Here is a 27,053-nt window from a genome sequence, read left to right as displayed (position 1 = left end):
TGTTTTCATGAGGAAGGATTGTTTGTTTGTTCAGACCTGTGACTACCAAATGTAGAGCGCGTACTGCCCGTTACTAAGCACTGGAGACACGCGGTGGGGGACTGAAAAGACAGTATTGGAGCTGGAGAGATAGCTCAGCGGTTAAGAGCACTGACTGTTCTTCCAAAGATCCTGAGTTCAAATCCCACAACCACATGGTGGCTCACAGCCATCTGTAATGAGATCTGACACATTCTTCTGGTGAGTCTGAAGACAGCTACAGTGTACTTAGATAATAATAATAAATAAATCTTTGGGCCAGAGCGAGCAGGACCAACTGGAGTGAGCAGAGGTCCTGAATTCAATTCCCAGAATCCACATGATGGCTCACAACCATCTGTACAGCTACAGTGTACTCATATACATAAAATAAATAAATCTTAAAAAAAAAAAGTTGCTGATGGCTGAGGCTGATCTGAGCAGAATAAAAGTAGGCTGGGCTTCAGAGGTAGGGAGGTGGGAAGGGTCTGTAGGTAGGGGGCACATGGAAGAGAAAGAGGGGGGAGAAGCAGGGCATGGCTGGAGTGGATCCAGCACAGACAGGACAACTGATTGGCTGGTGACTTGAGTGTGGGATAGTTTAGGGGTAATGGCCTGGTAATTGTGCTAAAGTGGTTCAAATAAACCCATAGGTCTCTGTCTCCCTGGCTAAGTCGTATTAAGAACTAGTAGAGTTCTAAATATCATATTCATTTCCCCCCATGACTCTGATGTGCAAGTCTGCCTGAGGTATTTGCATGTGTGTATCTTCTGTGTACCCAGCACCTGTTAGTTTTGGAATATTCCCCAGTAAGCAATTTCTTCTGAGGTGCTACTGTCACTCCTGAGATTGTGGGAACTCCACACCAAAATCTAAGAGTAGGTCTGTGACCCAGGCCTGGCCATTCATATAGGACCTTGTAAGCCATGAGCATTCTGTTTCCTGCAGTGATGACTTTTGGATGGGCACATGACCCAAACAGGCCAATGGAGATTACTTCTGGGACTGTCTCTTGAACTCTTGAGAAAGATCTACAGCCAGTGGAACGTGACCCTGGAGTCTGCTTTGCTCTCAGGGTTGGTGAGCGTGTTTCCGAGTGAAATCAGTGGTAGGAAATCAGAGAAGAGAGATTTCCATACCCAGAGTGGCTTTTGATTCAGCCCAGGCTCCTCAGTTACACGAGGCAATGGATTCCTTTCTCAGCCTTTTCTCTGACTGGTAACACAAGAGATTCTAATCAACACACCCTTCTCAGCTGAGTTCCAAACTTCTGTGAGGAGCTGCTGAGTAAGGCCTATGGTGGAGAGCCCCACCCCCACCCACCAAGAAGCTTGCTGTTGCATAGAAGCAAGCTGGAATCTTAACAAATTAAGAACAAAAAGAAAGTCCCTTAGTTGCCCAATGGCGGCGGTGGCAGCAGCAGCAGCAGCAGCAGGGGACTTATAAGAAAAAAGGCATGGAGAGAAGCTTGTGACTTGGTGAATCTAGCACCTGGTAGACAGAGGTACGGGGTTATCACCATTTCAGGTCACTAGCCTGGGCTACATAAGACTGTCTGCCTCCCAAGTGCTGGGATTAAAGGCGTGGTGGCGCACTTGGGAGGTAGAGGCAGGTGGATTTCTGAGTTCGAGGCCAGCCTGGTCTACAGAGTGAGTTCCAGGACAGCCAGGGCCACACAGAGAAACCCTGTCTCAAAAAAACAAAAACAAAAAACAAAAAACATTCGAGCCAAAATGCTGGTGCATATAGTTAGTCCCAGAACTGAGGAGATAAAGACAGGCAGGAAGGTCTCTGTGAGTGTGACACCAGCCAGAGCAATGGTGAGGTAATGAGAACCCCCTTCTCTCAACCCCCCTCAAAATAATAATAATAATAATAATAATAATAATAATAATAATAATAATAATAATAGGCTGGGACAGGAAGAGGGCCGTGAGTTGTGGGCCAGCCTGGGCTACAGAATTAAGACTGTCTCAAACAAACAGACAGACAAAAATATCCACGCTGCATAAAAGGAAGCTTGGGGTCAGGGTGGGGGACCCCAGGAAGAGAGATAACCTAGCAAAGAGCCCAGGAGGGACAGGGGTAGGAACATGATTGGTCCAAAACCTCAAGCTAAGACATAGGCTAAGGACGTCCAGTGCTTAACTGTACCCAGCTGTCTGCCCACTCTAATTCTTTTATGGTTCATAGACAAAAAGTCCTCTTGACTTTGCCCAGTCTCCTTGGTATAAGCCACTGGAAGGCAGATTCTGCCCAGGAACCATGAAGGTCAGCCATGCTCTCAGCCATGCTCTTAGAGAGGGTTGTGCTGCTGGCCCGACATCTCAGAGGCAACGCTAGGCGCCTCTGAGCCATCCTCACACTCAGCAGATATGTTCTATAGCTGGTGGCACACTTCTGTTTACTATGATTGAGGGTCAGAGGGGACAATGATGACATGGGGAGGGGGAATTGGTTCCTCCTAAGGAGCCAAGTCACCAACAACAGGCTTTATGGGCCTGCAGGGATGCTGGGCCCCAAGGAATCCTCAGGGATGTCCTGAGAGTCTAGGGTCTTACTGGTCAGGTGATGGGAGGAGGCAGAGGAGAGGGAGAACCAGGCTTCTGAGTCTTCACTAGAGAGCAAGTGCAGTGGGCCATCTTGACTCTACTTAACCTAAGGCCAGGCGAGCTGCCACTCTCAGAGGAAAGCAAGTCCCCTTTCCATCGCCACTTCCTCCTCCCAGGGCTGGGTTTCGTCAGCACCCACATGTGCTGCTCAGGCCGTGGTTTGCCACTTCTGTGGCTAGCTTAGGGCTCAGGAAGTGACTCTCTTTTGGGTTCTGTCTGGGTTGCCCGTCACACTTTCCGATGGCTGAGAGGCCCCAGCGGAAACCTAGACAACTTGGCCTGGGATGCTTCCAAGTACAGCTTTGCTCCCGCCCATGGAGGGCTTTGAGAGATGAGAAGAAGGCTGAAGAGGCCACACACACGAGGTGGGAAAGAAGTTGGGGACAAATGGGGAGTCATGGGAAAAGACAGGTTCCAGAGAAAGAGAATTGTCCCAGAGTGTGGAGGTGCAAAATCACCCCCTCTTTGAAACCCCTGAGACCTAGGCTAGGTGGGAAGGGCCACGCAGAGTAGTGCTGAGGCCTGAAGCAGATCGAATGGTAGTCTGAGAAGGCCCCTCATGGGCTGGGGTGTAGCTCAGTGGTAGAGTACTTTCCTAGTATGTTCGATGCCCCAGGTTAGATTCCCACCAAGACCCCACCACCACCACCCCCACACACACACCATGGGGAATTTGGCACTAGGTACAGCTTGCCTAAGGAGGCAGTTGTGGTCTGGGTGACTTGAATAAAAGTCCTCAGAGCCCTACAGAGAGTTGAGCCAGCCAGGTTAGGCTTAAAATGGAAGCAACAGCAGCATACTGAGTTGGAGGAGGCGCTATAGTCTGTTCCTTAAGCAGGTCTGTAAAGGGAGGAGGCAGCCGCCTATCTATAGGCTGACAGGCTCTTTCCTGCGGCAGGTTGCCATGTAGAGACCGAAAGAGGCTGTAGTCCTTGGCCCTCAGTCCTTCCCTGCACAGCCCTCCCCTGGATCTGAAGCTCAGACACTGGGCTCAGAGGACAACCCATCCTGTGGTGTTTTCTCTGCTCTCCCCACCCCCAGCTGCATGTGCAGCGCAGCAAAGCCGGCTGTAGAAATCTCTGGAAGCTCCCTGGGCAGGAGAGGGAGGGGAATGTTACATAAGAGCCCTAGTGATGAGCAGGAAGTCGAAGCAGCCTTTAGATTCAAAAAAGCAGCGTTTCCACCCAGCCCAGAAAGGCAGGAATAGAAACAGGGGTTATTTCTGGCCCCTCCCCACCGCCCAGCTCCAGGCTGCTCAGCTTCTTGGTGGGTAAGCTTGCATTCTGCAGACCTGCCAGGAGGGGAAGGAGGGAGGAGCAGGCACCTTCTGGGGCTACCTGATTCAGAACTGTCCTCGGCTACCCCACTCTAACAAACCTTAGAATGCCAAAAAGCGATAGTCTCAGGGTGCCTGCTTCTTCCGGCTTTCCTTAATCTCTGGGGGATCTCTTTTCCCATGATCACCCCTCCCAGAACACATTTACTCTGACTTTGGGCTCAGTGCTTCTAAGAGTCTGTCCTCACAATGCCTTATGCGGTAGGTCTCTGTCTCAGCCTCATTTCATTGATGAGGAACGATGCACAGAGAGGGCAGGTAACTTGTTTGAGGTCACAGAGCAGCTGGTCAGAGGTAGACCCAGGGTTCTACTGAAAATGGTTTGGCTTCAGAACCCTTTGTCTAAACCTTGGCTTCTGTCATATTCTGTTCTCTGGAGTCCCTAGCTTTTTCTATGCAGTTCTTGAGTCAGTTGGAGATAGGAGACAGACAGACAGATCATTTCTATTCATTTCATATTTACTGACCAAACATGTCTGTTCTATGATATAAAAAAAGCAAAGAGACTCCTCCTACCCTGCTGTTGCTGCACAGCCTGGTGGGGACAGATATGCAAAGAAGCAATGGCAAGCCGGATGTGGTGGCCCAGGCCTGTAACCCCAGCACGTGGGAGGTCTAGACAGGGGGTCAGGAGTTCAAAGTCGTACTCAACTACACAGGGAATTTAAGGGTAGTCTGGGAAACTCAGAAATCAGTTGCCCTCCAATCCAGGGGCAGAGGGTCTTCATGGTGGTGTAGTACGCATGCCTTGAAGCTGACATTGGACATCCAGCTGGCTTTTGCTGACTCAAAATTTTAAAAGAAAAAAGAACAATGGCAGCAGTATGACATCATCTCTCACGGCAGCAGTATGACACCTTCTCTGGTGGGGAAACATAGTGAGAACCTGTGTCAAAACCCAAACAAGCCAGGCGATGGTGGCACACGCCTTTAATCCCAGCACTTGGGAGGCAGAGGCAGGCAGGTTTCTGAGTTCGAGGCCAGCCTGGTCTACAGAGTGAGTTCCAGGACAGCCAGGGCTACACAGAGAAACCGTGTCTCGAAAGAACCAAAAACAAACAAACAAACAAAATACATAAACACAGCACAAAAGAAAAGAATGCTAAGCACAGGACCTGAGCGGGAGCCCAAGGAGAGAGCGCTGTAGTCCCGGATAGGGCATCTGTAAGCGCCTGCTTCCCACAGCATCCACTCCAAGGCAAAAAGACATTAGAAAATGGACAGCCAAATTCACTGAGAGCGAGCTTAGCACATAGGGCCATCTACTGTTCTTGGCATGGTGGCACTATGATGACTGGGACACTGGGTAGAAGGGGCTGTCCTTTTTCTTTCTCCAGCCATTCTCCTATCTGCTGCCTCCATATGGGAACACAGAGTCCCTGTATCCTCAAGATGAGCTGTACAGGGGAAGTGGTACCTCACACTGGGAGAAGAGCTTCCGGCAGGAAGGTAGCTGCTGTCCTTAGAGCGTGCTGGAAGGGCTCTGCCTTACTCTGTGCACAAACAGCATTGCTGCTCCTACACACAGGCAGGGGTTTTTTTTGGAACTTAGAGGACTCAGTTTCCCCCCAGTGCAGGGGGCAGGTGGTCATCATGGCAGCATGAATGCCTTGAAGCTGACATTGGACTGAAATGTTCCCTTAGATGAAATACAGGAGGTCCTGCGATTAATTCTCAACACTGTCAAAAATTGTCTGGGAAGCAGAGGCAAGCAGATCTCTGTAAGTTCAAGGTCAGCCTGGTCTATATAGTGAGCTCCAGAACAGCCAGGGCTGAGTAGAAAGCTGTCTGGAAAAAAAAAAAAGTAAAATACTATATACTTAAATTTTACCATTTTAATCTCTTTAGTTATCTGTATGATCCAGGGACATTAATTGCGTTCAGTAACTCCTGAATCCTTCCAAACAGAAAGTCTGTGTCCATTAAACAATGACTCTGTCCCGTCCTCCGACCCCCATGGCCTCTGTCTCTTGTCTACCTTTGGAGTCTCATGTAAGGCTAACACACACACTGTGTAGTCTTTGGTGTCTGATTTATTTCTCTTGGCATGGTGTTTTCATGGACTGTTTTTTTCCAGACAGGGTGTGTGTGTGTGTGTGTGTGTGTCTGTGTCTGTGTGTGTGTGTGTGTCTGTGTGTTTAGCCTTGCCTGTCCTGGAACTCATTCTGTAGACTAGGCTGGCCTCAAATTCAGAGACCTGCCTGCTTCCTCCCAAGTGCTGGGATTAAAGGCGTGCATCACTACAGGACTCTTCCTATTGTAGCGTTCCTATAGGACTGAATTACTCACCATGTCATGTATATTTCACATTTTATGTGTCTACTTATCTTAACATGGGTGAAGGGTGGTTTCCACTTGAATATTTTTTATGTGCATTGGTGTTTTGCTTGCATGTATGTTTGTGTGAGGGTATCTGGTCCCCTGTTACAGACAGTTGTGAGCTGCCATGTGGTTGCTGAGAACTGAACCCAGTCCTCTGGAAGGGCAGTCAGTGCTCTTAACCACTGAGCCTTCTCTCGAGCCCCTAAATATTACTTTTGTTTTATGTGTGTGAATGTTTTGCCTGCATGTATGTCCTTGTACCATGTGTGTGTATGGTACCTGTGGAGATCAGAAGAGAGCATCTCAGATACCCTGGAAATGGCATTACAAATATCTGTGAACCACCATGTGAGTGGTAAGACTTGAACTTGCCTCCCCTATAGGAGCAGCAGCTGCTCTTAAGCACTGAGCTATCTTCAGTGCCTCACTTTTTGACGATAGTAAATAAGGCTGCTGAAAAGATTGGCAAGTGTTGTGGATGTAGAGTTTTAATTTTTTATCCTGTGGTGATAGCCATTTGGTGTCTGTCGGTGACAGCCGATCACTAGGAGCATGTGCCTCGCGGATAGGCTTTCTGAGTGCAGTTGCTTTGTTTTGAGACAGAGCCTCACTATACAGCTCAGCCTAGACTTGGGCACACAATCCCCCTGCTTCTAACTGCTGAGTGCTGTCACAGGTAGGTGTACACTGCCACAGCTGCTGTGCATTCTGGGTAGCTTTTATACGAAGACATGCCCACATGCTCTCTGAGTAGGACAGGACTTGGGTCTTTAAGTGGCAGGGCCCTTGGGTGATTCTCTTTAGGAGTGAGTTGACAAGGGCCCATGCTCTTCCCCTGGGCTCTGGGTAGGTTTTCCACCACCCAGCCCAGCCCCAGCCTGCTTTCCCTGGTAACACCCATGCTGTCTCACTTTTTCTCTCCCAGGCTAAATATGGAGTGTGAAACTGCTCTTCTTCCCAATTTAGCATTTGCATTAAAGCAAGAACCGAATGTGGCTGGCTTGCTGACTCCCATCTGTATGTGAGAAAGGGCTCGCAGTCTGATGGGGGAGGAGACTGAGGAACAGGCACTAAGGGCACGGGCTGATGGTGGCATCAGCAGGTGTGTGGCAGGACAGGTGTGAGGGGACACCTGACAGCTTGCGGGTTTAAGCCCAAGACTTGTGCACCTGTAGGAGCTGGCCCAGCTGTGTGGGAGAGTGGGGGAGGGGCACTTGGGCAGCAGGAAGTGTTGGGCAGTGATTTGAGGTGATATGGCTTCTGTCTGTTGAGCACAAGGCACAGAGCATGGGGCCTGACTTGGTCCGGGAGCTTCCTCAACCTCAGATTCTCCCCTCTTTTCCTCTTCTTACCCTTCATGCTGGAGAATAAACCAGGTGAGAGTGACCTGGGCCAGAGATGTCTGATCACGTGATCATGTTTGTTTTGTTTGCCTGTTTTGTTTTGTTGTTAGTTTCCAGGAGGCCCTGCCTGGCCTGGAACTTACGTAGACCAGGCTGGCCTGGAGCCTGGAGTGGACCCTTCTGCTTCTACTTCCCCAGGGCTGGGATTCCAGGTGTTCTCTACTGTGCCCTGCATGTGATCACCTTCTGCTTAGACCACTCAGAAAGTGGACCTGGCAGGCCCACCGTGGACATGGAACTGGAGAAGGATCTGGAGGGCATCATGGGAAATCAGTTAAGGGTCTTTGCTTGTTTTAGCCGAACCGTCCTTCTCAGGGGGAGGAGCTAAGTTCTTCTCACATCTCTTCCTCTACTGGTTGAAACTTAATCATGATTTTGGTTCCGAATGGATCGGGTGGAGATCTTGGTCAAAGGAAACCTTTTGTTGTCAGTGTGAAAAGGCTGCCGGGAGGGTCATGGCCTGCCAGACCCAGCTAAGGGATGCTGGTGTAAAACTCTCCATCAATATTTCAAGCAACATTATTTATTGATCACTTATCAGGGACAAAAAGAGGAGGTAGTTCATCACCAATACAAACCTGCTGGGGTGAGTGTGGGCAAGAGGTCAGAGAAAGGTAGGCTGTTAAAGAGGATTCTCTACCTTGTCAGGCCCTGCAATTTTTTGGGGATTCGGGGGTAGGGTTTGCGGTTTTGTTCTCTCTTCCAACTCCACAATATTCTGGATGAATATACAGAAAAAGACTAGAAGTTAGGGGATCCTGGAGCAGGCGTGAGCTGCCACTGTGGCCAGGTCCAAGGCTGTAACATCTTTCCCCACAACCCCAACTCTGCCTTTCCCCTCGTCCCACCCCCAAACCCACTTTAGTAGGTGTCTCTTAGATGCTACTTTGGAAGCCCAGGTTAGGTCCCTCCTGAAGGAAGCCTGGCACGTCCCCTGCACCCAGAACTGGGCAGATTCCTTCTCAGACAGGTTCTATCTTTGAATCTGTTCACCTCTTATTTAGAGTGGTGGGGTGCACATAGACGGGACTCGGACAGAGATTACCAGAGAACCCACAGCTATCTTTTCTACCCTCTTTTCTACCCCCTTTAGTCTCTCATTCCGGGGAGCAGAGTAGGAGGTATTCTGGTCTCCAGGCCCTGAGCTGCTAGAGGGTAGAATCCACATCGGGAGGAAGCTGCGCCACCTAGTGGGCCTTTCAACGTCTTGCAGGGAGAGTTCCCACAGCCGCCACCTTCAACCTCCTCTTGGGTAAAAACCAAAACGGAAGCCGCTGTCCAGCTCTCAGGACTGCCTTGAGATGCCCTTTTCTTCCTCAAGTCAGGCATGAGACCTAGAACCGAGAGAAAGCAACTATGGCGTTGGGAGGGAAATGATCATACATTAGCTGAAATTTAAGTTAGTAGGAAAGCCAGGAGGGTCTTTTGACCTGGAAACAGACTGTTCCTGTCATCCAGAAAGCCACAGATACAGAGACCACTGTTTAGAGTCCCAAGTTCCTCCCTCCAGTCCCTGTTAGCTTTCCAGTAGGCTGAGCAAGGCTGAACTTAGCTCTGCTAATCACGGTAGAGCTGGCACAGGCTAGAGGGAGCTGCTGGCTTTCCTCTGACGTCAGGGCCTGGAAATCCCATTTTAAGCAGGTTCTTGGGAGGCTGGAACACCCACAAAAAAGGGAGGAGAAGCCAGATAAAGCGGCTTCAGGCCTGAGGCCATCATAGTCTGGAACACAGGCCTGGAGGGTTGCCTAATATTCCCAGGGGACCTGGGCACGTGACATGGCACTAAACCCTATCGCTAAAGCTAATAATACTTCCCAAGGGCCCCCGAGAACCCCTTGATTTAGTGCCCTCCACCCACCTCTAACAGAGGTCTTTCCCTCCTGCCAGAGAAGATCTGTGGCAAAGGAGCAAGGCCAGGTGGCCCTAGGGAATGAGTGACAGTATGAGGTCACCCAGACCCAGTGCGCCCCACCAGCCAACCTTCTCCTAAAAGGCTTTCCAGTTATTCTTTGTCACCTGTCAACTCTCCTCTCCTCCCCTGCACCACAGGGGGCAGACCCTGAGCCTAGAGTTCTGGAAGCCTGAATGTTTCCATGGCAACAGGACAAGGAGCTTGGAAGTCTGAACATGCATACTCCTTTTGACACAAAAAAACCCAAATGTATATGTAGAGAGGGGCTATTCAGAATCTGGCTGTGGTCTCCCAGCCACAAGTGTGTGTGTGTGTGTGTGTGTGTGTGAGATGTAGCAAATGAAACAGAAACCTAACTTGTTTTCTTGGCTATATGGTAAACGCTAGCAGAGTACTACAGCATTTTACTTTCTGGGAATCTTTTATTTTTCCATTTTTTTTCGAGATAGGGTTTCCCTATGTAGCTCTGGCTGTCCTGGAACTCACTTTGTAGACCAGGCTGGCCTCGAACTCAGAAATCCGCCTGCCTTTGCTTCCCGAGTGCTGGGATTAAAGGCGTGCGCCACCACGCCCGGCTACTTTCTGGGAATCTTAAAGAACGAGACTCTTCCTCTCCTTTTCAATTAAAAAAAAAGGAGCCAAGTTCCTCAAGGGCTGGCTGCTGGCTCGTTTTTATGTCAGCTTGACATAGGCTAGGTTTGTCTGTGAAGAGGAAATCTTCAGGAAGTGCCTCCATCAGATAGGCAAGCCTGTGCTGTATTTTCTACACTGTTGACAGATGTGGCAGAGCCCCATTGCCTTTGGCCAGTGATACTCTGGGAAGGTGGTCTTGGGAGGAATACAGGAGTGGACTGAACAACCCAGGAGCAAGCCAGTGAGCAGTGTTCCTTCATGGCCTCTGCATCAGCTCCAGATTCCTGCCTTGGGTTTTCCCAGACCTCCTTCAGTGAAGGAGTGTGAGCTGAGAGCTACATGCTAAAATAAGTCCTTCCCTCCTCAGTTGCTTTTGTTCATGGTGTTTATCACAGCAGTGGAAACTTCGATAGGGGCCAGTGGTGAAAGGAACCTTCAGAGGGCTGCTTGACTAGAGGGTTCCAGGGTGGGCAAAGGGCCCTTGCATATCTATTTTTATATTATAGATTTATTTCTTTTTACATAGTTATATATTTATTCATTTATCTATTTATTTTTGAGACAGGGTTTTTCTGTGTAGCCCTGGCTGTCCTGGAACTCACTCAGTAGACCAGGCTGGCCTTGAACTCAGATCTGCCTGCCTCTGCCTCCAGAGTGTTGAGATTAAAGGCTTGTGCCATCACCCAAAAGGGGCCTCTTATACCCTCACATCTCAGTTCTGGAAGCTCTGATAGTTGGCTCCAGTATGGCAGGCATACTTGCCCTGATGCCAGGGAGGGAGTCTATTGTACTTGGGATGTTTGCCCACCTTAGGGACTGGAGCCTAGGCTCCCGCTCCACTCTTCCCCCATCACCTGTTTCCCTTTCACTCTGAGATGCTGCTCTCTCTCCCTTTTCCCTCTCTGCTGCTCTGCCTTCCACAGCCACCTCCCCAGCAAGCCTACTATGTCTCACAGACCTACTATGTCTCACAGACTCCTCCTCCTCGCCAGCAGACCTACTATGTCTCACAGACTCCTCTTCTCCCAGCACTTCTGGTTCCATGCTAAAACACCTCTGGTTCCAGGCTTTGGTCTCCTGTCTCATTTGTCCCCAAGACCTATAGAAGTGGTTCGCCCATAAACCTTCCTTTGAGTCTTCTCTCTTGCCACCCTCTCCAGCAGGACTGGGCTTTCCTGCCCTATCTTCAGCTCTGTTTAATAGCCCTTATCCCAGTTTTATCCCCCTCACTGGGATCCCATCTCTAAAGTTTACACCTGGCAATTTCCATGAGCTACTAAAGGATCTACTGAGGTCTTGGGACATGATTCTGGGGTGTAAAACAAAGTATGGAGGTAAGGACCCTTAAACTACTCTTCCCAGATGGATCAACTCTCCTGGGTTCCAGCTGGCCCTTTTCTGTGCCCTTCATAGCTAGGTTCTGCTTCCTGGTGAGGTCCCTCCCACTTACTGGCTTGGTGGGTCCAGAACAACGCAGAGATCACAATAAAGGAGGTGTCAGAGTTTCGTTTATTGGCTCATCCAGTGCCAAGGTCCAGTGTGGGCACCGTGGAGTTGGGAGCCTCCCAGCTCCTGCATCTCCTTCCCTGCACAGGTACCACTTGGCCCCATTGAGGCTGGCAGGACCAGCGCCAGGGGTGGGGTCCAGGTTAGTTCTGACCAGGGTTTGCTTGGCACAGGAAGGGGACCCCATGGCAAGGTGGGATGCATCCCCTTTACAGGAGAGGAAAGGAGCCATCTTGGCAGGCCCTCTGTGATGGAGCCTAGGAGCAGAGGAGTCCAGCTTACGTGGGCATGAATGTGTAAAAGGGATCAAGGATGGAAGGGTAGGGAGGAGTCCCTGGGAGCCTCGTTCTGTCAAGGGCTTGAGTTCTGAGGTTCAGAGACCAGCAGGGGTGGATAAAGAGGAAGAAAGACCAGAGCTGATGTAGGGAGGAGGTGACCCCTCTCACCCAACCTCCCTAACACGCACACCCTTAGCATCTCACCTCTCTTTTGGTAGAATACACAGCCCTACCAGCTGCAATGCTGGCCTGGCCGTGCTGCTTATTCAAAGCCCTTGTCTCCATGCATAGCTGCGCCTGAGGAACACCCTCCTCCCAGGCCTGCCCAGTTTCTTCCCTTTCTCAAGGTCCCCTCCCTGGGGGTGGGGGAAGCAGGTTAGGCCTCTGAGAGGGGACGGCCATGGTCAGCAAGGCACTGGATGGGCAGCGTGGGACTGGAGCAGCAAAAAGAGCAGCGCTGGCTGGCCACGGAGCCTCCACCTCCTCAAGGGCTTAGTCATCACCTCTGTCCTCAACCTCCTCTTTGCCAAGCCCCCTCCGGAGGCATGTTCATGGGAAGGGGGTGCTGGGGACAGCCACCTGGGGGGTTTGCGGGTCTGAAACACTTGGGGCTAGTGGCTCACTGTTGGAGGGGCCAGGGCTGCAGCTCTTCTCCGTGCTTGTCCTAGAGATGGAGGGGTGCGGGGAGCCGAGCCTCTCATGCTGAGTCGCCCCCTCCAGAACTCTTCTTCTTGGGCCGGGTCTTCAGTGTCTTGGAAGCCGGCGGCTATGTAGAGAGTTATGGTGGGGTTCAGCTTGTTCCCATTGTATCTTCCCCATCTCCCCAGGCCACGGCCTGTATTCTCACCTCAGCTCTGGGTACTTTTTTGATAGGTTTGGTCCTCTTGGGTGCCTTGTCTCCCAGGTCATCTTCTGAGGTCTCTGTCCGGGGATCTGGCTGGCTTGTGCTAGACCTTAGACTTAGGGCAGGCTCATCTCCTGGTTTCACGGGGAGGGAAAGAGAATAAGGGCCCAGGGGTCTCTCTGGTCTTTTTAGCTCTGGCCTCCTTCCCACAGCTCAGGGCGTGCTAGTACCTAAGTCCTCAATAGTGTCCAGGAGACCCACGGGGCCGGGTTGGAGGCGGCCATCTGGCCCCTGCAGCGGTAACGCATCCTCATCTCGAATGAGAGTCAGGTCCTGCATGCTGAAGCTCCGCAGCTTTTCCGACAGCACCCCCTGGCCCTAGGGTCACCACCACGCACCAAGAGAGCGGGAGGAAGGGGCGGGGTGGAGACAGAGGTTACCATGGTGTTGAGATATTTTCCCTCTGGTCAGATGAGGAAACTGACTAGACAGTCGGAGACACAGGGCTGGAGCCTGGAGCCACACAGCCCAAAGTCTCCTAGGCCTAAAGATAGGGTGGATGCTAAGGGGCCTGGACAGGACATGAGATGACCGAGGTGGGGGCCCCGGGAGTCTGGGCCCATCCTCATCTCACCTTGGCAGCAGCTGTGACTGCAGCATTGGCAGCCAGGTTCAGGCCCCTCTTGCCCACCCTCATCATCGTCTCATAGCTCTTGTCTCGAGCTTGTGTGATGTATTCGTCGATCTCCTAGGGGGATGAGAGACCTGAGAGGTGAGGCTGCAGGCAAGTTACCAGTGCTCACAACTGTGCAAAGACAATGCCTACCCCCAGGAGCTAGGCTCTGCCAGGTTACTGCAGGCTCTGGCCACCCATAGGAAATATCTGTGGCTGGAGGCGTGGGAATGTCTTTGCTGGGCCAGGCTAGGAAGAGCTGAAGGAAGGGGCAAACCTTTTCCTTGTTGGACAGTGTTGGGTGCACGAACTTGCGGTAGAGGACACTGGAGCCCTTGGTGTAAGGGGACAACAGCCATATCACAAAGGCAATCTTGAGCTCAAAGTAGAAGGGGAACCTGTTGGGCAGACAGACAGAGGTATGCTCATGGCTTGTCAGACATGAGACAAGGGATATACTAGATTTACAGCAGGGACCCTGGACAGCTCCCACCTCTTAAGTGGTCTGAGGCCACCTGGTTTCCAGGAGGAGGGGTGTGGGGGTGGGCTTTGGGGAGTGTTGGGAACACAAAACTGACTCATGCGGAAGGCAAGAAGAGAACCCATTTGGGGTACATGCCTATAATCCCAGTATGGGAGATTGATCACAAATTTGTGCCCACTCTAGCCTACCATATCTTAAAACAGACCCCAAAGCAAAGGCATGGGAGCACATGACATTTCAGCCAGTGTGGGGGACAGGCATGTGACTCACAAGATGTCACACGGTGGAGAAAGAGAAAGAGAACCCAAAATGTTGGAGAAGCCCTAAGTATTAAGAGATGCATGTTCGGAAAAGAGATGGCTCAGTGGTTAAGAGCACTGTTGGCTTTTGCAGAGGACCTGGGTTCAGTTCCCAGCACCCACATGACAGCTCATGATTGTCTGTAACTCCAACTCCTGGATATCCCGAGAGCTTCTCCTGGCACCAGACACACAGCAGGTGCGGGGAGGCAAATAGACAGGCAAAACATCCGTGAACAGAAAGCAAGGGTTTTTGTTTGTTTGTTTGGTTTGGTTTTTGTTTTGTTTTGTTTTGTTTTGTTGTTGTTTTTTTCTGAGACAGGCTTTCTCTGTATAGCCCTGGCTGTCCTGGAACTCAGAAATCTGCCTGCCTCTGCCTCCTGAGTGCTGGGACTAAAGGTGTGTGCCACCACGTCCAGCAAGGGTTTTTGTTTGTTTGTTTGTTTTTTTTTTTAAAGAAGAAATTGAGTTGTGGTGAAGTGTACACCTGTAATCCTAGTATTAGGGAGGCTGAAGCAAGAGGATGATTGCTATTTTAAGGTCAACGTGGGGTACATAATAGGTTCCATGTCAACCCAGCCAGGGATGCATAGTGAACTCTATCTGGGAAAAAGAGAAAGAGAGAAGGGGGGAGGGGAAGAAGAAGAAGAAGAGGAGGAGGAGGAAGAGGAGGGGGAAGAGGAAGATGAGGAGGGGGAAGAGGAAGATGAGGAGGAGGAAGAGGAGAGAAGAAAAAGAAATTATGCTTTCCTGAATCCAAACAAAGCAAGAAGCCTCAGGAAGGTGCATGGCTGTGGCCAGTAAGCTACTGCCTTTTTTTTTAAAACCTTAATCATGTATATGATATGTGTGTGCATATATGCGCATGTGTGTGTTTGTGAGTGTGTGCCACAGTGCATCCGTGGGAGTCAGAAAAAACAGTATTGGGGCTGGAGAGATAGCTCATCGGTTAAGAGCACTGACTGTTCTTCCAGAGGTCCTGAGTTCAATTCCCAGCAACCACATGGTGGCTCACAACCATCTGTAATGGGGTCTGAATGCCCTCTTCTGGTGTGTCTGAAGACAGCTACAGTGAAAAGAAAAAATACTTCTTTTAAAAAAAGAAAAGACAGTATCTGGAGCCGATTCCCTCCTATTCTTACACAGCTTTCAGGTGTCAAACTCAGGTCAGCAGGCTTTGAGCTGATACAGCGAGAGCTTTGTTGATGAACTAACTACCTTGCTGCTCCCTGCCCTAAGATTATGTAGCCCAGGCTGGCCTCAAAACTGCAACGATACTCCTGCCTTATCGTCCCTAGGGCAGAAATTATGGGTGATTCAAATTCCAATATACTTCACTCTTCAAGAGGTATTTCTCACCCAGTAAACATTTCTGAGCAGATTCAAACATAGTCCCCGTCCCAGTGACGCTTGCATACTTTAGGCCTATTTGTGCCTGCAGTACCTTGGGAATGCAAGCATTCAGTGTCACCACAACTGAACTGCATGTTTGTTCCACAGATGGGGGAGACAAGGTTTAGGGACTGGTGATCTGTCCAACGTCACAGAAGGACTTGAGAGCAAAGCAGATGCACAACCACTCAGTTCCCCTGGGGCACTGTGGCTGTCACCAGAAAGAAATGTGGCAGGTTGGTTGGTTGGTTTGAAGTAGGATAGCCCTAGCTGTTCTGGGACTTGCTACGTAGATCCGTAGATCCGCCTGCCTCTGCCTCCCAGGTGCTGGGATTAGAGGCGTGGGCCACCACGCCCCGTTGCTATGTCTGTTCTTGTGCTGAAGGTGCGAAGAGCCGCTGTATGTTGGGAGTCATCATGAATCTAGCCTGGGTCCAAATCTGCCTAATCTGTCTGGCTAGAGAAAGGGAGAGATCTGGGTCCTGAGATGTGTGTGGGGGGGGTGGGGGTGGGGGACGATGGGGACACGACTGGACCTCACCAGGACAGTATTATATCTGTAAGTGTCTCAGCTGTGGTGAAGAAGGCGAAGACTATCCAATACATCATCCATTTTACCTGAGGGACAAAAGGGCAGCATTAACCGGGGCTTAGGGCTGAGAAGCTGTAAACACCCCAAGTCCCCGATCTGTCAGCTCCTCATAACGGGGCTAAGTTGAGGAAAACAGAACCCCATCGCACTGTCTGCCCCAGGTTAGACGTTCTGGGAGAGATACCCAAGGCCTCACACTTGCCAATCATACCAAGCCTGCATGGGCACAGGGAACATCCTCTTTTACCCAGGGTCCTGTTGGGTAGTGTGGCATAAAGCCACACTCTACTCCCATCTGTTTTACATACACACACACACACACACACACATTACACAGGGTACAGTCATGCACTCACGTATTCCTTCACGTTTTTGGTCTTCACGGCCTTGTAGGAAGAATAGGCTGGGTACAGGGTGCCAAAGATGAGCCTAGGGAAGCAGGCATGGTTACTGGGCCAGTCTTCTTCCCAGCTGTGCACCAACCCCTGGGCGCTAAGGAGCAGAGGGATGGATCTCCAGAGCATCAGTTGTCTGAGGAACTCTGGTCAAGGACTATAAAATCAAAGCCTTTGGAGCTACACACGTGTGGGGGCAGGGCCTCAGCCAGTCTGGGTGGGACCCTCTCCCTGTCCACTGTTCATTCTTTATATGGAAGACGCAGAGGCCGGAGGCTCCAGTGGTCCCTCCGGTCAGGAGCCTTGGCTATCCACAGCCGTGTCATGAGAGCTGAGGGGCTGGTCACTGCTATGGAAATGTCATCCTTCTTGGCCTAATGCCTATTTTACCCATCTGTTCATACCCTCCCCCTCCTTGTCTCACAGACAGGCTGGGTAGGGCCAGGTCCCCAAGGGACCCTAACATCACCGAACAGGGCACCCAACCTGGCAGTCAGAACTATTGTGGTCCTGGGACTAGAGGGCACAGGTGCGGGAGGGGCACAAAAGGCTTATAACCCCAATATCAGCGTGGCCCAGGGCCAGGTACTGAAGACCTGGGCTTCAGACCTTATCTGAGCATCCCTCTACAGATTACAGGAAGGGCACAAGTGAGGGAGAAAGAGAGTCATGTATCCTGTAGGGAGTTTGCCCAGGCCAGAAAAGTAGCCACCCTTGAAGGCTACATGGAGAGATAAGGCCTGTAGGGGGTGGGAAGAGGAAACCCCAGTGGCTGGAGAGGAAACCAGGACACAAGCATGGGAAGAAGGGTGGGGCTCCTGGGATGCCAGTCCTGACGGAGGCTCAGGGGCAGAGCCCTAAAGTAGAGGAATGGTTGCCTCGGAAGCCAGCACCTTCAAGTGTGGGTGATGCTTTGCTAAGGTAGGGCACTCATTTCCTGTGCCGATGCTGGATAGCAGCGGGGCAGAATTCACAAGGCCAAATCTAGGCTTGTGTGTGTTTGTGGGAGGGAGGTATTTGTTCCTGTATCTGGGGGAGGTGCCAGGGCCACAGCTCCACAATGTGACTGTTACAATGTGCCTGGAATCAAGGCCACCAAATGTTCTCCCAGTGGCTTTCCGCAATCCTAGGCAGATATGCATCCATCCAGTTACCTCCCCACTTTTGTCTTCCCAGCAACTCGGCTTCCATACCCAGCCCTGCTTCCCGGATGCCTTAGGACAGGTGTCCTCATCCTATCACAAGTCAGAACCAGGAGGAAGGCCTTGAGAGCTTTGGGGAGGCCCCAGGGGATGAGCCATGGATCTGAGCTCCGGAATGACGAGCCCCCCCGTCATAGTCCCCTTTTAATCTCTTCCTGGAGGGAAAGGAGGGTCTTGTATGCTCCTCCAGCCTAGATCTGCTTGGTGGGGGAGGGGATGTGCCCGCCTCCCCTTATAAATCAGTAGCTGCTCAGCGTCTAGGATGGGGGAGGGCGCAGGAGCAAGACAATTAAGAATAAACGGGTTTTAAAAATAATATGGGCGAGGTCCCTGGGAAACCAGGCCTGCCATGCTCCCCTTCCAGTCCCACATCTCTGTGTCTGGGGACACCACTTAGGGACCCTGGGATAAATCATCCCAGGCTTGAATACCGCGCCCTCCACCACCGGCCCCCTCATCCCCAACCCGGGCGAGCCCCGCCGCAGCCTCTGCACTCACACCACCAGGCGAGAGATGATCCAGGACACCATGGCGGGGCGGGGACCCAGCCCGGGGTATGGATGCAGCTGCCCGAGGCCGGCGGCTGAGGCAGCAGGAGCCGCTGTTAGCAGCGGCAGCGGCTTTGGGGTCAGCGGAGCGTGGAGTTGCCGCCGTTAAAGGGGAGGTCCCTGCCGCAGCGGCGGTCCGTGGGCGGTGGCGCCTCTTAAAGGGGAGGCCGCGGTGTCGGCGCGCCCCCCCAGCACCTGCTGTGCCTGGGCATGCGCCTTCACCCTCTGTGCCCAGCTTTCCTCTAAATCGCCTGTTCACTTTCCTCGAGCTTCAAGTCGGTGCCCAGAGTCCTGGCGGGGTTCCCTTTTGGTTCCATCCTTTGACAGCAGCTTCGGCCCACCTCCCGCCCTGCCCACATCAGGTTGAAGGTTAAATATCCCACGAGGAGTAAGGGCTGCTTTGCTTAACTGTGAGCCTGTGCTTAGAGCTTCGCGTGTTTCATTGAATCCTCACAACTACCCTGTAAGGTAGACGTTATAATTATCCTCATCCTGAAGATGGGGTTTATTGGTTTCACTACTATGCTGATGGCTACAAAACCACTAAGCCATACGTGTTTAATAGGCTACATCCTCCAAACACTGTCAAATTCTCCTCCCTGTTATAGGCTCCTTAAGGACTTCCACCTGGCTCGGCTGCACCTGTCCACTCCAGTCCTCATCAAGAACTGCTAAGTCCCAATTTAACAGAATGTTTTGACCTGACTTTTGGTGGTAAATTGTGTGTGTAGTTTAGGGAGATGTGAAGTTTAATTTAATATGGGTGTGTGTGTATGTGTGTGTGGGGGGTGGATAGGAGAGAGGAGTGGGTCTCAAGTCAGTGTAAAGTCCAGAGACCTCGGTTCCACTCGCAGCAAGTACCACTGGTAGTGAATGTCCTAATTCTGAAGACATTTATATCCAGAATGTAGGCTAGCCTGCCTCCCGTTTTCACCAAAGCAGCCACATTCCAAAGCATCCCTCCTCCACTGTCCTCCTTCTCTGTCCCACTTTAGAGCTGCTGCATCCCGGGTCTTTATGATGACCACACTGTTAACCTGTCCCACCAGGCTGAAAGGACACGCTCACAACTCTGTATTTCAAAGCGTTATGATGGTATTCAAACCTAGCATCCTTGAAAACCACAAATGGTCTATTTCCACCCTGGTAATTATGTTTCCAGGTGCAAAAGCTTTGGAAGGTGTTTTCAAACATTTTGGAGAAGCAGGCCTCTGTGACCCCTCCTGCTTTTCTTTAGAATTTCCTTCCCCAAAGGCCTCTTTAAATCAGAATGTAGGCTGTCCTTACCCAGCAAGAACACTTTAATTTTGCTTAATAAACACAACCTGATTGGGTCTGTGCATCATTTCTAAGATAACCTAGGGCCACACAGGTTAAGGCAGGCAGGCGACTGCAGCCTCACAGCCTGGCCTGCAGCTCTGTCCAGGCTGCACGTCAGGGCAGGCGTCTCTCATCCGGCTCCTAGCAGGATTGCACGGCTCCTAGCAGGATTGCACGTACTCCATTCTGTTCAATGAGCACAAACTGGGAACCCTCTCTCCACTTCCCAGCTCACATGGCTCCATCCCCACTGTCTGTCTTCCTCCCAACTAAGCACAATTCAAACAGCAAAGTGCAATGACCAGATGCAGGCAGGGCAGTAGGAAACCCTGAAATCAACTCCATCTCTCACACCCAATGTGAGAGACTTTCTTGACTTTAGAAAGGTTGGTAGAGAAAGAATTTTGTCTACTCCAAAGAGATTTGTTAGATTTTTTAATAAGAACATGGAAATCCCAATCAGCCCTTCAATAAAATTAAAATACAGAAAGTGAAATTAAAAGTATTCTACAATAAATGACTTTTATTTAAAAAAAAAAAAAAAAGAAAGTAACTGTGAACATATAAACAAGGCTGCAGGGTAGTACACCTGGAAAGAGACACATTTCCCAATGCACCTATGGGCCAATGAATTCTATCATTTCCAAGTAAATCCTTAATAAAAACTCCACTGAGTTGGAAAGCTTTGCTGAAAATATTCTAGACAAAACTCCAAAAAACAAAAGCAAAACTTCTTTATATTGGAGATCAAACTTTCCACCCCGTTTGGACACACATGAGGAGTCCCAAGGGAACGCTGGTAATTGGTGACACAGCTCCTGGGGTCAGCAGTTCACGTGCAGGGAACACTCCGAAGCTCAGACATGATGCAGTTCTTTCTCAGATGACTGCTCCCTCAAGATAAGACTGAGAAGGACGCGGAGAAACTAAAAAACTCCTAATAAAAAGCCAATTCTTTTAAATCACGCTTTGGCTGATTTTGTGCTATAAGGGGCAGCTGATTTCTAAAAATCATATTTCTTTTCAAAGAGTTTTATCGAAAGGAAGACTAACTGTAATGTGCCTTTCCTCATAGTCCAGGAAAACAACTGTTATTTCAAAAGTTCTAAAAATATCTACTTTCATGAAATAGTAACTATTTCACTACAAACCTATTTTTCACTAAATACACGTTTCCTAATCCTGGAGCCTCCTGGGAAAAGCAGTGGGCTCTCCCTGGGTCCTGAAGACTCCGGTGTTCATGGAGAGTACGGGAAGGGCTGCACCCCCATCTCCTAGGATGGGCCAGGTCAGAGGTCACGTGTGGAGACACTGCCAGGCTCTCACCAGGCACAGTAAGTCATCACCTTATGTTGCCAGTTATGACTTCCTCTGCCTCCAAACACATCCCTAGTTAGCCAGGCACAAGAGGAACAGGAAAGGAAGGTGTGCCCACATTCCTGGTTTCCATGGTCTCAAACCAGGAGAATGTGCAGGAGAGCCCAGCAATGTTCAAGCAACCTGGATTCCCAAAAGGCCACTGGATGGGAATGTGGCACCCTCGGCTTGAGTCTGACACTGTGTGTCAACAGTGCGACTTGCTTGTGTCACCCTTCAGTGTTGAGGCAGCACAGAAAGAGCGGCTGGAGTTTGTAATACTGACCACACTGGCTTGGGGAAGGGCCTCTGCTCCTGCAGAGAACCCTGCCGTTCCCTGGTAAGTGTTGTGAAAGGCCTGCTTGACAGGAGAGCTGAAGTACCCCAGGTTTTAGGACCTTGCGAGCTTGGATTCGTGGGCCTTGAGAGTGCCGACAGCGTCTTTCACTGCGTGGTATATGATGTTCTTCACCTGGAGAACAATCAGCACTGTCAGTTCCCGGCAGCAGCTCACAGCCGCACGGCTAAGTCCTACAGCGACCGTGCTTCCTAAACCACCTCCACAGTGAACTCAGTCCTGCACGATGTGAAGGCTACACACAGAGAAGGCTACACGGCCACCGTGCTCAGTAGGTGCTCAGCAGTGTGTAACTACGGTATCAGGTGGAGGATTAGTTCATCTTTGCCATGATCCTATGAACTACATTTTATCGTGAATCTTGTTTACAGATGAGACCCTGAAAGAATCAAGTTCGAGCAAACTGAAGCTGGGCATGGCAGCACTTGTCTATAATCCCAATGGCTGATACCAACCTGGAACAGACCAAGACCTCACAGCAATAATCAGTGGGAGCGGGTGGCTGAGTGGTGGGCTTTCTCCCTACTGTGTGAAAGCTGGTTCTCTCCTTCCACCTTGTGGTTCCAGGGAGTAGAGCCATCTTGCCAGCTCTTCCTCCCCTTTGAAAAATGGGGTCTTACTACTTAGCCAAGGCTGGCCTCTAAACTATGAGCCTTCTGATTACTTACTACTTAGCCAAGGCTGGCCTCTAAACTATGAGCCTTCTGATTTAGTTTCTCAAGTAGTGGGATTACAAGAATGTGCCACCAGGTCCAGAGCCTATGTGTTTTTTCTAATTTATCTAAAAGAAACATATTTTACATGTGATATTGGAAGAAGTTATTAAAATACGGTGACAGGCTAAAGACACCTTTTTTTTCTTTCCTTTTTTTTTTTCGAGACAGGGTTTTTCTGTGTAGCCCTGGCTGTCCTCGAACTCAGAAATCTGACTGCCTCTGCCTCTGAGATTAAAGGTGTGCACCACCACGCCCGGCTAAAGACACCTTTTAAAAGGACTAACCAGAAGACTGTTTTCTAAGGAGGGAAAGAAAAAGGAGGACACTGGTGCTGTCATAATGCTGCTGCTGTAGACTGGATGTGCATGTGTGTGCATACACATGACACTTTGCTTCACAAACACTGGAGGCTTTGTGAGGGTGTACAAGATACCTTATACCTCGACTCATCCTTTTCTATTAACAAAACCACACTGAGTACCATCAGATTTGTGCTAGGGAAAGTTGCCAATGAGACAAAGCTCATTTAAAGCTTACTTTAACATGGGTAGCAACAGACAAGTCAAATAGTACAGCATGTCAGATGGTGAAGTCCTTACAGAAAAGAGCAAGTGACCAGTGGGACCTGGAGCATCAGCAGAGGTGATGCTGATGCTGCTATCATATCATTTTAGAATTAAATTTATGTACATTTTATTGTATTGTATGTCTGCATGTCTACCATACATGAGCCAGTGCATGCAGAGGCCAGGGGAGGGCATCAAATCTCCTGGAACTGGAGTTAACAGGCAGTTGTAACCCTGGTAACCAAACCCAGCTTCTTTATGACAACAGCATGTTGGTTTGCTGTTGTTATTTTTTGAGACAGGGTTTCTCTATATGCCAGGCTGGCCTCAAACTCACAGATCTGCCTGCCTCTGCCTCCCAAGTGCTAGGATTAAATGTGTGCACCACCACTACCACCCCTCGCTAGCATGTGTTCTTAGCCCCTAAGCCATCTCTGAAGCCCCAGACACTATAAAATAAAAGGAAGTAAAAGGGATGAAGAGTTGGTTCAGTGGTTAAGAGCACTGGCTCCTTTTCCAAAGGACCTGGGTTCAATTCCCATCATCCACCCGACAGCTCACAACTGTCTATAACTCCAGTTCCAAGGGATATTGGCACCCTCATACACAAATACAAGCAGGCAGAACACCAATATACATGAAATAAAAATAAATAATTTACAAAAAGAATAAAACGACAGGCTACAGTTGAGACCTGAAAGAGGTGGGGATGATAAATACATTTATATTGCTTCTATATTAATATGATTATACTTTGTATAAAAATATCTCTCTGCACCAATCTGCAGACTAAGGAACATGTTGCCTGAGGCCCTATACAGGGACAAGCTCAAGTTTCTCTCTTTCTTTCTTTCTTTCTTTCTTTCTTTCTTTCTTTCTTTCTTTCTTTCTTTCTTTCTTTCTCTCTCTCTCTCTCTCTTCCTTCCCTTTCCTTCCCTCCCTCCCTCCCTCTCTCTCTCTTTCTTTCCTTCTTTCTTTTTCTCTCTTTCTCTCTTTCTCTCTTTCTTTCTTTCTTTCGACAGGGTTTCTCTGTATAGTCCTGGCTGCCTGGCTGTCCTTGAACTCAAATTCTCCTGCCTCTGCCTCCTCAGTGCTGGGATTAAAGGCAGGGCACCACCACTGTCTGGCTCAAGTTCAAGTTTCCTGACCACCAGAAGATACCCTTGTCAAAGTGTGGCTTCACCAAGTTTAATGCAGATGAACCTGAGGAAGTGGTAGCTGAGAAGCGCCCCCCCCCCAAAGGCTGTAAGGCCAAACCTTTTTCCAGCTCTGTTCCTCAGACAAGGGCAGGGCTGCCACGTGGAGAGCCTTCCACTGTAATGAATGAGGGAAACCTTTATCCTACCAATGATGTCTATTAATAAATCTCAGATCCAATTGAAAAAAAAAAACTTTGTGACTAAGCTAGGCCTGCCAGCACAGGCTTCACTAGTCCAGGCTACTCAACTTGAAGTAGGAGGATTACGAAAGTGCGAGGCCAGTCTGGATAGCTTAGCAAGAACCTGTCTTGAATTCAGTCTGATACAGTTCCATAGGAGCGTGTCTGTCTACCGAGTGCACAGCTGCATATTTGGGTCTCAGAACTGTTAAAAAATAGTTCAAAGGAACAGGCATCCTCCTTCCCAAATAAAACCTCCTACGGTGTTAGTGTTGTCCCCTGAGCAGGGATGTAAGCCTAGTCAGTTATCAACACTAGAAATGGGATTATATTGGACATAGTAGACCCTTACACATAAACAACACTCAAGTAGCCCAGGCTGGCCTGGAACTTGTGATACTTGCCCTGCTTCGGCTGAGTTATATGTGTCAATTAGATGAGCAGAAGAGCTGGAAATAGGAGGGTTAGGAGTTCAAAGTCAGCCTGGGCTACTTTTTTTCAAAAGTATTTGTTTCAAAACCAAAGCAACACACCAAACTTAAAACCCCCCACAATCGAAATGGTTAGGTATCTCTTCCTGAGAGGAAGCCTTTAGATGCCAGACAGTTTCCCGGAGTCCTTTCTCTACCAGAAAACATCTATGAGGAGACTGTGATTTGCACTGTGAGCTAGACGAAGGAGACATTGCTTACCTGTAGCTTATCCTCATGATTGGTGTGAGTGTTGGAGAGATGCCTGAATTCCTGAGTCAGGCGGAAACAGTGCTTCACGTGCTCTGGAGATACAAAATCTTCTGCGACCTTTATGCAACTGTACAGATTGTGAACCTGGGATGAGGAAATGTAGACCAGAGTAAAACAAACACAATCTCTTTTTTCCTTCTTCCTTCTTTTCTTTCTCCCCCACCCCCCTTTTTTGTGAGACGTGTTATGTCTCCCATACTGGCTTTGAGCAATCCTCCTAACTATAGCACATGCCACTGTGTTCTGTTAATACTACAAAACATGAGTATATATTTAAAAACAAGGGCTAGAGGGTCTGGAGAGATGGCTCAGAGATTAAGAATACTAGATGTTTTTCCAGAGGTTCTGGCTTCAATCCCCAGCAACCTTTTGGTAGCTCATATCCATCTATCATGAGATCTGCTGCCCTCTTCTGGCATACAGGCATACACGCAGGCAAAATGCTGTATACATAATTAATAAAAATCTTTAAAAAGGGGTTGGGGTGGAGGTGGGGGAGTCTGGTAAAATGGAGATGGCTTGGCAGGTATATGTGCTTGCCACCAAACCTGGTAGCCTGAGTTTGATACACAGAATCCAATGGTGGAAGGAGATCACCCAACTACTGTAAACTGCCCTTTAACCTACCACACACGCACACAGCTTTATTCTCAGTATTAACAAGGCAGAAACAGTCTGATATCTATGAATTTGAGGCTTGCCTGGTCTCAGGAAAGCTGATTTTAGATCCCGCTATTTATAGCTAAACTAGAGAGAAAAAGGAACCATCCAAGCTCATGGAGCTCTGGAGCCAGTCTTGCCGGCACAGCCCACCTGGTGCGGGGCTCCAGCAGGGATGAAGACAGCGTCACCCAGGAACTGCACAATGGCCCAGCCTTGCACACCATACTCTTCAAAGAGTCGCTTTCGGAGGATCTGGTCCAGATACCAACTTTGGTCATGAATTGGGTCATGATCTGGAGGATTCTCTTGGCCTTGCTCTTCTCCAACCTGAAATCATGATCACGATCCAAAAATGGAAGAATTAAGAGAGTAGTCCTTCTGTACCCAGTGTCTACAGTTTCATTTACACATAGGCTATTGTGCTCTAAACACACCACATAGAGAAGTCCAGAAAGAAGTCAACACTTTAAAATTGTGTGGTACTCTTCTGGTAGTGTGGCAGACTCACTGTCCAGCTCCACTTTATACTAGACATGTGTCATCCTTATCTAGGACAGCTGTCTTTCAGGCCTTGGCATTTAGTCACCTAATAGCTGTTCCAGTTAGGACAGGTACCAAAGTTTCAAGTACCCTTTATGTAATGCTGGCTCAAAAGGACAAAAGCATGATGGCAAATCAAAAGCTCTGTGAGCCACGTTCTCTGTGAGAGCCACGTTCTCTGTGAGAAGGTACTGGGGTTGGAGGGCTGATGAAGGAGGTGGTGGTAGGATCACAAGTTTGAGGTCAGCCTGGGCTACACATAGCTGGGGACTGGTAGGAAATATGCCTTTTTCCCAGAACTTGAGAGGTAGAAGTAGGTGATTCTCTGAGTTGGAGGCCAGCCTGCTCTACAGAGTGAGTTCTAGGACAGCCAGGGCTACACAGAGAAACCCCATTCCAAAAAACCAAAGCTAAACAAAACCCAAACAAATGCTAACTTTTTGTTTGTATGTTTGGTATGTTGTAGTACTATTGTTGTTCTCTTACTGTACCTCATTATGTTAAAATTTATTACCAGTATGCATGTATAGAAAAAATAGATATAGGATACCTACTAGGGTCATGGAATATATTATCCTTTAAACACACAAAGAATATGAATATTTTCCTTATTGTGTCGAACATGTGTGAGCGCAGGCCCCTTGGGCATTTTGGAAAGAGGCTTCTTGGCCACTCAGGCCTTTCTTCTCCCTCCCCACAGTGCTGCAGACAGAACCAGAGCTGTATACAGGCTAGATAAGCACTCCACAACTTTTAACTACAAACCTTGCTCTTGTTTGATTCATGTATTGTAGTCTTGGCTGTCCTGGATCTTGCTCTGTAGAACAAAGGGCCTCTAATTCTAAGATCCACCTGCCTCTGCCTCCCAAGTGCTGGGATTAAAGGCTTGCACTACTAGACTCACTGGAAATTTATTATGTGCTTTATCATGAGTGGTCAATTTGCATATACTGCTGCATACCA

At 49.4% G+C, this 27,053-nt stretch overlaps 2 protein-coding genes and 1 long non-coding RNA gene across 5 annotated transcripts in view; all 3 read right to left on the bottom strand.

Annotated features, from left to right (window-relative positions):
• Positions 1–8,199: 8,199 nt before the first annotated feature.
• Positions 8,200–10,063, bottom strand: Gm41689. 2 transcript variants are annotated; one of them, XR_877298.2, is made up of 2 exons: positions 9,709–10,063; positions 8,200–9,615 (listed from the first exon to the last, which is right to left on the bottom strand). It is a non-coding gene; the product is annotated as a predicted gene, 41689 (long non-coding RNA). The 2 variants fall into 2 exon arrangements; XR_877299.2 differs by having other exon boundaries at positions 8,200–9,345.
• A 1,661-nt stretch (positions 10,064–11,724) lies between these two features.
• On the bottom strand, positions 11,725–18,599 carry Reep2 (receptor accessory protein 2). Of its 2 annotated transcripts, none has more exons than NM_144865.2 (8): positions 18,401–18,599; positions 16,662–16,734; positions 16,255–16,331; positions 13,816–13,936; positions 13,500–13,613; positions 13,096–13,243; positions 12,869–12,999; positions 11,725–12,787 (listed from the first exon to the last, which is right to left on the bottom strand). In NM_144865.2, exons 1-8 carry the CDS (start codon positions 18,430–18,432, stop codon positions 12,719–12,721), a joined length of 765 nt encoding a protein of 254 aa, NP_659114.2. In that variant the 5' UTR covers positions 18,433–18,599; the 3' UTR covers positions 11,725–12,718. The 2 variants fall into 2 exon arrangements, with proteins under 2 accessions (NP_659114.2, NP_001191843.1); NM_001204914.1 differs by having other exon boundaries at positions 13,096–13,237.
• A 1,218-nt stretch (positions 18,600–19,817) lies between these two features.
• Kdm3b (KDM3B lysine (K)-specific demethylase 3B) overlaps positions 19,818–27,053 on the bottom strand; it is a 62,363-nt gene continuing 55,127 nt past the window's right edge. Inside the window, exons 22-24 of the mRNA NM_001081256.1 lie at positions 25,701–25,877; positions 24,837–24,971; positions 19,818–21,598 (exon numbers count right to left, since the gene is read on the bottom strand). Coding sequence (NP_001074725.1) covers positions 21,518–21,598; positions 24,837–24,971; positions 25,701–25,877 — 393 coding nt within the window. The 3' untranslated portion in view covers positions 19,818–21,517. The remainder of the gene's footprint in view (positions 21,599–24,836; positions 24,972–25,700; positions 25,878–27,053) is intronic.

Source organism: Mus musculus, chromosome 18, assembly GCF_000001635.26.
Source record: "Mus musculus strain C57BL/6J chromosome 18, GRCm38.p6 C57BL/6J".
NCBI classification, from domain to species: domain Eukaryota; kingdom Metazoa; phylum Chordata; class Mammalia; order Rodentia; family Muridae; genus Mus; species Mus musculus.
Note: the sequence above shows the minus strand (reverse complement) of the source record. Positions and strands in the feature narration are given on the sequence as shown.

Excerpts from the sequence above, each read along its gene's own strand:
- Reep2 (NM_144865.2), bottom strand. The coding sequence starts at position 18,432 with ATGGTGTCCTGGATCATCTCTCGCCTGGTGGT. Across the intron at positions 16,735-18,400 it reads ATCATCTCTCGCCTGGTGGT|GCTCATCTTTGGCACCCTGT; the intron begins GTGAGTGCAGAG and ends CTGCTTCCCTAG. Across the intron at positions 13,937-16,254 it reads ACAGATATAATACTGTCCTG|GTTCCCCTTCTACTTTGAGC; the intron begins GTGAGGTCCAGT and ends TCTGCCCAACAG.